The 11268-nt window shown below is 41.2% G+C and overlaps 1 protein-coding gene across 1 annotated transcript in view; it reads left to right on the top strand.

Moving 5' to 3' along the window:
- Positions 1-1028: 1028 nt before the first annotated feature.
- The window catches only part of LOC311113134 (disintegrin and metalloproteinase domain-containing protein 33-like), a gene marked incomplete at its 5' end in the record, with an annotated part of 235199 nt that continues 224959 nt past the window's right edge, over positions 1029-11268 (top strand). Inside the window, one exon of the mRNA XM_084156291.1 lies at positions 1029-1257. Within this exon, the coding sequence (XP_084012417.1) occupies positions 1029-1257 (229 nt within the window). The remainder of the gene's footprint in view (positions 1258-11268) is intronic.

Below are 11268 nucleotides of genomic sequence, written 5' to 3'. Positions count from 1 at the left end.
TAAGACACTGCATCGCAGTGTTAACTGTGTCACTAGAGATCCTGGTTCGAATCCAGGCTCTGTCGCAGCCGGCCGCGACCGGGAGACTCATGGGCGGCGCACAATTGGCCCAGCGTCGTCCAGGGTAGGGGAGGGAATGGCCGGCAGGGATGTTGATAGAGCATGGCGTTTGCAACGCCAGGGTTGTGGGTTCGATTCCCACGGGGGGCCAGTATAAAAAAAAAAAAAAATGTATTCACTAACTGTAAGTCGCTCTGGATAAGAGCGTCTGCTAAATGACTAAAATGTAAATGTAAATGCAATGGCGAAACCTTTGAGGACTGACATCTCAGTAAAAGCATTCTTCCCCAATACAAAGAAACAATACATAAACACAAATGTGACTATACATTTTGTGTGCATAACATACAGTAAATTAGATATTTCTGTAATTCATGTTCAATACATTTGCAAAGATTTCTAAAAACATGTTTTCACTTTATCAGTATGGGTTATTGTCTGAGATAGGTGAGAAAATAAATCAATTTAATCAATTCTGAATTCAGGCTTTAACACAACAAAACGTTGAATATGTCAAGATGTATGAATAATTTCTGAAGGTACTCTTGCGATTTGAAGGAAAATCATGAAACACAGAGAGACTAAATATACATTATATAAATAAAAACGTATTAATAATTATTTAAAAAAATAAAATAAATGTATATAAATAATAATGAATAAAAAAAAATATATATATATATATTATTATTATTAATACTTTTTAATTTATTATATTTTTTATTTTTTGGGAAAGCCTGGCTTCCCTTGGCATCCATCAGTACACGCCACTACATTTAGGCATACATTCTTAATAATAGTCCAATGAAGTCTAGGGGCCTACTGATGCACAAATTGCCTATGATTATTATAACTGACAGAAATGTTGTTATACAGCTAAACCGGTCATTTTACTGAATGGCTTCTTTCATACAACTGGGAAACAAGGGATGGGCTGGCGGTCTTAATCAGATCCATTTCTTGTTTTCATGCGCGCACCGCTCGGGTGTCAAAGCAGAGAGAGCAAAAGAGGGACTCAGTATCAGCGAGGAACGGGAGGACGAATAACGGTACTGTGGACAACAGTGATGTACAGCAAACATAGGCAGAAAAATTGCCAAATATCACCGGCACAATGTGGACGTTCCCTTATTATGCTGTCTTTGCTACTACTAAATGGCATACTGGAAAGTGCAAACGGAGATACACGGGAACAAGGTAAAGAAAAGACAATGAGGCACGCGCGGACTTTGTAGCCTACTTTCAAAGTTATCTTTCTCTTTTTTATCTACCAGTTGCGTGTTGTGTGGCAGCACGCGAACATTGTTGATAAGACCTTACAGTATAGAAATCAAACACTGTATCCCTTTCTTGTTACTTTGTTGATGTGTTCTGTTTGTGTCCAAGTCTTGGTTTAAAAACGTTACAGTGAAGGCTAGCGTGAGCGGTCCGACTTTCCTTGGAGTGGTTTGAATGCTACGGTAATGTCCTTAAAAGGAAGAGTATTGAGAGGAGTAGCTTATAATGAATAGGTACAGTACAATGGCATTTAAGGTTATAACCATGCCAACAGCTTATTAATAACACATTGTTTTATAAAGTGAAAACGTGTAGCCTGATATAGGCTTTGTTTGAAAGTGATGGTTCCTTTTTAGGTAATAATACATCTTATGAACTTCACTGATGCTGACTCTGAAGATGATTTAATTACTTGGCTTGGAGTCCAAATTTCAACTTGATCAATTGTTTTTGCAGCAAAGCAGCATAAAAAACAACATTAAACAATTCACATGGATCAAAATGACACAGTTGTAGTGAATACAATGAGCTACTACATCTAGTCATAGGGCTGACAGCCATCAATACAATTAACAACACTTACAGTGAATTTGACAGTGGCTTACAGGCAGCTGGTGGCAAGTCAAATTCTGTATTTCTTATTAACATTTACATTTTTACATTTTAGTCATTTAGCAGACGCTCTTATCCAGAGCGACTTACAGTTAGTGAATACATATTTTTTTATACTGGCCCCCCGTGGGAATTGAACCCACAACCCTGGTGTTGCAAACGCCATGCTCTATCAACTGAGCTACATCCCTGCCGGCCATTCCCTCCCCTACCCTGGACGACGCTGGGCCAATTGTGCGCCGCCCATGAGTCTCCCGGTCGCGGCCGGCTGCGACAGAGCCTGGATTCGAACCAGGATCTCTAGTGGCACAGTTAGCACTGCGATGCAGTGCCTTAGACCACTGCGCCACTCAGGAGACCACTGCGCCACTCAGGAGATGAAGTACACCTACTGTAATATAAATACGGTATCAAAGCAAGTAGCCTACTGTGTAATGCCACAGTACATTCCTGTCAAATTGGCTGCATTATACTGTAAAAAAGTAAATGCTACTGTAATCGGAATGAATAAATGGATGAATGAAATTCGTTGAGGGGAGGGGTTTGTATTTCACAGTAGTTTACTGTAATTACAAGGGATTGGTGCAAGTAGGCTGGTTGCTAAGTAAAGTGTTTACAAACATTACAGCATATTAATGAATAAAGGAATGCACCACCATGCCTGCCTTGTAAGAGGCTATATTTGTTGCACCCGTGAGTGAGAATGCTGTACCAATTTAACTCCTAAGTGATTATCGTGCCCCATCAATAAAAAATGTGGAGGGGACAGATTGGAGTGGCAGCTATTCTTAAACCTTAAGTGGTTGAACATATTGCCACGTCCTTTTGGTCTGTTTTGCCCTGTAGTTGCCGGCAGTTTGGAAGCCTTTGTTAAGGCCTCTAGAAGTGCAAGTGATATAAAACACTAAATATTCATTAATATGCTGTAATGTGTAAACACTTTACCTAGCACCAAACCTGCTTGCACCAATCCCTTGTAATTACAATGAAATACAAACCACTCCGCTCAATGAATTTCATTAACCATTCAATCATTCATTTATTACAGTAGCATTGACTTTTTACAGTATAATACAGTACATGTTATGGTATTGTACTGTGCGTCATTACTAACTGTGCGTCATTACTAACTGTGCGTAGGTGTACTGTAATATTAAATACATAATTTTACTTGCCACCGAGCTGCCTGTAAATTACTGTCAAATTCATGGTAACCCCTTTACAGTTCAGTAGGCCTACTAGTGATCGACATTAGCATCAGCATAAAAGTATAGCAAGCCAAAATTGCCTATAAGTAAAGTGCTATGTGCATTCTTAGATAATCTCGTCAACAACATATCAACAATGTGCTGACAAAAACAAAAAACTTCATCAACGTCAACATCACCTTCATCATTATCATCAACAACATATTACCATCATCATCCTCAACATCATCATCATCCCTAGCCTACCTCCTTGTCTTCCCTGTATTCAAAATTGCAGTGGCCATAGGGGTGAGAAGGAGTGCTTGTACCTGTTAGTCTTAACAGTGGGGAATGTAAACCGGGAGCCAGAGGGTAGGACCTGTAACTCATGGTGTAGGGAGTGGGCACAGTCAGACAGGACGGATTCTGCCCTTGATGATAGTGTCCTGAGGGGTAGGGGGTTTATGCTTGAAATCAATACACATATCTTTGGTTTTTGTCACATTCATTTGAAAGAAAGCACTGTCACACCAATGTACAAAATCATCTACAACAGGGGCAGTTTTCATACAGTACTCTTAACCACAAAGTTTTATGGAAGACGGACAGTTATATCACAATTATTCATACAGTAAGTTAAATAGAAAATAACACTGGGAGTCATAGTCTATACAGTGGCTTGCGAAAGTATTCACCCCCCCCCCCCCCCCCCATTTTTCCTATTTTGTTGCCTTACAACCTGGAATCAAAATTGATGTTTTGGGGGTTTGTATCATTTGATTTACACAACATACCTACCACTTTGAAGATGCAAAATATATTTTATTGTGAAACAAACAAGAAATAATACATAAAAACAGAAAACATGAGCGTGCATAACTATTCACCCACCCAAAGTCAATACTTTGTAGAGCCACCTTTTGCAGAAATTACAGCTGCAAGTCTCTTGGGGTATGTCTCTATAAGCTTGGCACATCTAGCCACTGAGATTTTTGCCCATTCTTCAAGGCAAAACTGCTCCAGCTCCTTGAAGTTGGATGGGTTCCGCTGGTGTACAGCAATCTTTAAGTCATACCACAGATTCTCAATTGGATTGAGGTCTGGGCTTTGTCTAAGCCATTCCAAGACATTTAAATGTTTCCTCTTAAACCACTCAAGTGTTGCTTTAGCAGTATGCTTAGGGTCATTGTCCTGCTGGATGGTGAACCTCCGTCCCAGTCTCAAATCTCTGGAAGACTGAAACAGGTTTCACTCAAGAATTTCCCTGTATTTAGCGCCTTCCATCATTCCTTCAATTCTGACCAGTTTCCCAGTCCCTGCTGATGAAAAACATCCCCACAGCATGGAGGATGGTGTTCTCGGGGTGATGAGAGGTGTTGAGTTTGCACCCGACATACCGTTTCCCTTGATAGCCAAAAAGCTCAATTTTATTCTAATCTGACCAGAGTACCTTCTTCCATATGTTTGGGGAGTCTCCCACATGTCTTTTTGCGAACACAAAACGTGTTTGCTTACTTTTTTCTTTAAGCAATGGCTTTTTTCTGGCCACTCTTCCGTAAAGCCCAGCTCTTTGGAGTGTATGGCTTAAAGTGGTCCTATGGACAGATACTCCGATCTCCGCTGTGGAGCTTTGCAGCTCCTTCAGGGTTATCTTTGGTATCTTTGTTGCCTCTCTGATTAATGCCCTCCTTGCTTGGTCCGTGAGTTTTGGTGGGCGGCCCTCTCTTGGCAGGTTTGTTGTGGTGCCATATTCTTTCCATTTTTTAATAATGGATTTAATGGTGCTCCATGGGATGTTCAAAGTTTCGGATATTTTTTATAACCCAACCCTGATCTGTACTTCTCCACAACTTTGTACCTGACTAGTTTGGAGAGCTACTTGGTCTTCATTGTGCCGCTTGCTTGGTGGTGCCCCTTGCTTAGTGGTGTTGCAGACTCTGGGGCCTTTCAGAACAGGTGCATATATACTGAGATCATGTGACAGATCATGTGACACTTAGATTGCACACAGGTGGACTTTATTTAACTAATTAGGTGACTTCTGAAGGTAATTGTTTGCACCAGATCTTATTTACGGGCTTCATAGCAAAGGAGGTGAATACAGATGCACGCACCACTTTTCTGTTATTTATTTTTTAGACTTTTTTGAAACACGTTTTTTTTTTTCATTTCACTTCACCAATTTGGACTATTTTGTGTATGTCCATTACATGAAATCCAAATAAAAATCAATTTAAATTACAGGTTGTAATGCAACAAAATACGAAAAACGCCAAGGGGGATGAATACTTTTGCAAGGCACTGTATATTTTTGAAAATATATATGGGGGATGGAAATTATGCAGATAATTACATTGATAGAAACCACACTATACAGTGGGGAGAACAAGTATTTGATACACTGCCGATTTTGCAGGTTTTCCTACATACAAAGCATGTAGAGGTCTGTTATTTTTATCATAAGAACACTTCAACTGTGAGAGACGGAATCTAAAACAAAAATCCAGAAAATCATATTGTATGATTTTTAAGTAATTAATTTGCATTTTATTGCATGACATAAGTATTTGATACATCAGAAAAGCAGAACTTAATATTTGGTACAGAAACCTTTGTTTGCAATTACAGAGATCATACGTTTCCTGAAGGTCTTGACCAGGTTTGCACACACTGCAGCAGGGATTTTGGCCCACTCCTCCATACAGACCTTCTCCAGATCCTTCAGGTTTCGGGGCTGTTGCTGTGCAATACGGACTTTCAGCTCCCTCCAAAGATTTTCTATTGGGTTCAGGTCTGGAGACTGGCTAGGCCACTCCAGGACCTTGAGATGCTTCTTACGGAGCCACTCCTTAGTTGCCCTGGCTGTGTGTTTTGGGTCGTTGTCATGCTGGAAGACCCAGCCACGACCCATCTTCAATGCTCTTACTGAGGGAAGGAGGTTGTTGGCCAAGATCTCGTGAAACATGGCCCCATCCATCCTCCCCTCAATACGGTGCAGTCGTCCTGTCCCCTTTGCAGAAAAGCATCCCCAAAGAATGACGTTTCCACCTCCATGCTTCACGGTTGGGATGGTGTTCTTGGGGTTGTACTCATCCTTCTTCTTCCTCCAAACACGGTGAGTGGAGTTTAGACCAAAAAGCTCAATTTTTGTCTCATCAGACCACATGCCCTTCTCCCATTCCTCCTCTGGATCATCCAGATGCTCATTGGCAAACTTCAGACAGGCCTGGACATGCGCTGGCTTGAGCAGGGGGACCTTGCGTGCGCTGCAGGATTTTAATGCATGACGGCATAGTGTGTTACTAATGGTTTTCTTTGAGACTGTGGTCCCAGCTCTCTTCAGGTCATTGACCAGGTCCTGCCGTGTAGTTCTGGGCTGATCCCTCACCTTCTTCATGATCATTGATGCCCCACGAGGTGAGATCTTGCATGGAGCCCCAGACCGAGGGTGATTGACCGTCATCTTGAACTTCTTCCATTTTCTAATAATTGTGCCAACAGTTGTTGCCTTCTCACCAAGCTGCTTGCCTATTGTCCTGTAGCCCATCCCAGCCTTGTGCAGGTCTACAATTTTATCCCTGATGTCCTTACACAGCTCTCTGGTCTTGGCCATTGTGGAGAGGTTGGAGTCTGTTTGATTGAGTGTGTGGACAGGTGTCTTTTATACAGGTAATGAGTTCAAACAGGTGCAGTTAATACAGGTAATGAGTGGAGAACAGGAGGGCTTCTTAAAGAAAAACTAACAGTTCTTTGAGAGCCGGAATTCTTACTGGTTGGTAGGTGATCAAATACTTATGTCATGCAATAAAATGCAAATTACTTACTTAAAAATCATACAATGTGATTTTCTGGATTTTTGTTTTAGATTCCCTCTCTCACAGTTTAAGTGTACCCAAAATTACAGACCTCTACATGCTTTGTAAGTAGGAAAACCTGCAAAATTGGCAGTGTATCAAATACTTGTTCTCCCCACTGTATCTGCAATATTAAAGCTGATCTCCCCCCTAAAAAATTAAAATTAATTTGAAAATATTCTAACATTAGCCGCCACCCTACTTAGAATTGCAAGAAATTAGCTGTAAAACTGCAAATGTTTCTCTCCACCCAGCCTGGTCTTATAGACGTAACATAGTAAATGTAAATCTGGGGCTCTCAAATTAGTATGATATGTTACGTTTGGTATGGTTATATAAGACAGATGGTTAGTTAGAATCTCATAACAGAGAACTTTAGCATTCTAGCTAATTAGCAACTGTTCAACTGCTTACTAGTTTTGAGCTATTTTGCAACTACTTAGCATGCTAGCTAACCCTTCCCCTAACCCTTTTATCTAACCTTTTCCCTTAACCCTAACCTTAACCCTAACCCCTGATCCTAATCTCTAGCCTAGCTAACATTAGCCAGCTAGCTAATGTTACGCACCTAGCCACCTAGCTAGAATTCGTAACATATCATACGTTTTTCAAATTCAGAACATATTGTACATTTAGCAAATTCGTAAGATATTGTACGTTTTTCAAATATTTGACATATAATACGAATTGTAATTTGTAACATATCACAGACCCACGAGCCACTGCGCCCCGTCATGAGTTCCGTTTTTTTTTGTGGCCCTCACCCCCATCAAAGTTGCCCATCCCTGGCCTAAATAATTATAACCACTAGGCTAATAAATAATCACATATTTTTATTTTGAATAATTAATTAACCTACATCATATTATTTAAAGTTATCCCTTTGGAGAGAAATATCACGTTGTTAAAAAAAAGATGCCTAAAATGTTTTATGCAACATTATCGGCAAGTGACTTTTTGCGAGTTGTTAAACGGTAGTGACGAGGGTGATGATATAACGGTAATCAAATTCCATCTTTTAACAACCTTACTGTTTGATTTAGTACAATATACCTATCACGTTATTTAAAATATATACATTTGTTAAAAAAACATAATAGGCAAGAATTAAGAGTAGGCAAAGTCATCGTATCTGGCAAAAATTATATCAAATGTTTTACCATTGCAACATTTTATGTACAGTCACATTCATTGTGGTTGTCTAAAGCGTGCTATAGCAGGGGTCTTCATCCTTTTCTTGCCCAGGTATCCCCTCCCAGGCAAACCGGCGACTCAGGGATCCCCATCATATGTTAGCAAACAAAATAGAAATTCATGTTTTGTGTTATCATCAGGTGAGTGATAATGGCAAGGAGAAGTAATAATAATAAATAAATAAAATAGATTTGGTAGATAATTTTTCATTATTTTGACCTCCCTACATTATAATTGGAATTGGTATAATTGGTAACTCCAAACACATGTTCACTAAGAGCAGCTGTTTAGCTGGTTAAACAAAGGTTGGCAAAAATGGATGTCCAATTCAAGAAAGCTTACCAGTACCAGTGGCACTTGCTGCACTGGTAGCCTATTCGCAGGTACATTTTGAAAGCCTATGTCAGATACTCCAGTTAGTGTAATTGGCTCCAATGAGTGTAATTTGCTCAATATTAGGAGTTGAGAAATAAAGTTGATATCATTAGAAATAAAATATTCTCGTATTTTCTTCTGTAGGTACAGTGTGTCATTCAAAATGTGTTTATTCTGTTTTTGCTAGCGATATTCATAAAAACATATAATTATTTTCTTCACTTTTTGTATTTTATTATTAAATATATTTTTGCAGTACCTCCACAGACCTCTAGGGGCAGTAGACCCCAGTTGAATACATTTACATTTACATTTTAGTCATTTTATACCCCTGTGTTCACAGCTGGCGATGCCTCATCGCGATTGGTTATTCCCCATCATTTGGGAAAGGGAAAGGGGGATACCTAGTCAGTAGTACAACTGAATGTATTGAACTGAAATGTGTCTTCCGCATTTAACCGACCCCTCTGAATCAGAGAGGTGCGGGGGGCTACCTTAATCGACATCCTATATTTCCTTCGCGGTACCTAAAACTGTTGAGATTACCATCTGAGATAAACTTTTATGAGTTGATTGCGACTTTGTCTCCACAGTGAAGGTGCGCTGCTTCCCTAATCAAAATCCCTGGATTAACACCGAGGTTGGCACTAAACTAAAGGACAGGGCTACCGCACACAGGGCTATCACAGACAACTCTGAGAAAACGGTTGAGGACAGGAACAAGTACAAGAAGTTCCACTATGACCTTTGCAGAAACATCAAACGAGCAAAAGGACAAAATAGGAATAAGGTGGAATCATATTAGACAGGCTCCGCCGCCCGCCGCATGTGGCAGGAGCTACAGTCCGTTACGGATTATAACGAAATACCCAGCCAGATGCCTCTCTACCAGACAAACTCAATGCATTTTATGCATGCTTCGACAATGACAACATCATTCCGGGTCTAAGGGCCACCACCGACCCAGAGGACTAGGTGATCTCGCTCTCCGAGGCCGACGTCAACACCCGCAATTCCTAGGGCCCGGCGGTATTCCGGGGTGCGTTCTCAGAACATGCGCAGAACAGATGGCAAGCATATTCATGGTAATTTTCAATCTCTCCTTGTCCCAGTCTGTAATGCCCACATGTTTTAAGATGACCACCATCCTTCCTGTTCTCAAAAACTCTAAGGCTTTATGCCACAATGACTACCACCCTGTCGCACTCACATCTGTAGTCATTAAGTGTTTTAAGAGGCTGGTTATGGCACACCAGACACCCTAGACCCACTCACATTTGCATACCGCCCCAACAGATCCATAGACGATGCAATCTCAATTGCACTCCACACCCACCTATATAAATGGAATACCTACGTGAGAATACTGTTCACTGACTACAGCTCAGCGTTCAACACCATTGTCCCCTCCAAGCTCGTCACCAAGCTTAGGACCCTGGGACTGAACACCTCCCTCTGCAACTGCACACTCTTGGCATTCTCTCAACCAGCTGTGGAGGCCAGGTCATCTGATGCAGCACTCCGTCACTCTCCTTCATGGTAAAATAGCCCTTCCACAGCCTGGAGATGTGTTGGGTCATTGTCCTACTGAAAAACAATTGATAGTCCCACTAAGCCCTAACCAGATGGGATGGCATATCATTGCAGAATATTGTGTTAGTCATGCTGGTTAAGTGTGCCTTCAATTCTAAATGAATCACAGACAGTGTCACCACCAAAGCACCCCCACACCATAACACCTCCTCCTCCATGCTTTACGGTGGGAACTACACATGCGGAAATCATCTGTTCACCCACACCACGTCTCGCAAAGACAAGGCGGTTGGAACCAAAAATCTCCAATTTGGACTCCAGACCAAAGGACACATTTCCACCGGTCTAATGTCCATTGCTCGTGTTTATTGGCCCAAGCCGGTCTCTTCTTATTATTGGTGTCCTTTAGTAGTGGTTTCTTTGCAGCAATTTTACCATGAAGGCTTGATTCACACAGTCCCCTCTGAACAGTTGATGTTGAAATGTATCTGTGACTTGAACTCTATGAAGCATTTATTTGGGCTGCAATTTCTGAGACTGGTAATTCTAATGAACTTATCCTCTGCAGCAGAGGTAACTCTGGTTCTTCCATTCCTGTGGGGGTCCTCATGAGAGCAGGTTTCCTCATAGCGCTTGATGTTATTTGCGACTGCACTTGAATAGGGTATATGGAAAGCAAATTGGAATCCCAATGTCATCTATCTACATAATTTTCTAAGGGGTGATCTGTACTGTTAACTGCGTCTTACGCGGACGAGTCGTTGAGTCATCATGCCTGAATGTGTAGTTATGGTGACCTGCGTGTGTCACGATCGTTACATGAAGCGGACCAAGGCGTAGCGTGGTAAGCGTACATTATTTATTGTAGTACACACAAACAAAAACAACAAACCAAACGATACGTGAAGTCCTAGGTTAAACACCAAAACAAACCTTACGGAACAAGATCCCACAATAAACTATTGCCAAAAGGCTGCCTAAGTATGGTCCCCAATCAGAGACAACGAGCTACAGCTGTCTCTGATTGGGAACCACCCTGGCCAACATATATATAAATTATCTAGAACAAAACATAGAAAACTATTACATAGAACCTACACACCCTGGCTCAACATTAAAGAGTCCCCAGAGCCAGGGCGTGACAGTACCCCCCCCCCCCAAAGGCGCGGAATGCG

Source organism: Coregonus lavaretus (assembly GCF_964263955.1).
Source record: "Coregonus lavaretus genome assembly, chromosome: 39".
Classification (NCBI taxonomy): domain Eukaryota; kingdom Metazoa; phylum Chordata; class Actinopteri; order Salmoniformes; family Salmonidae; genus Coregonus; species Coregonus lavaretus.
This window is presented reverse-complemented; position numbering and strand designations above follow the sequence as displayed.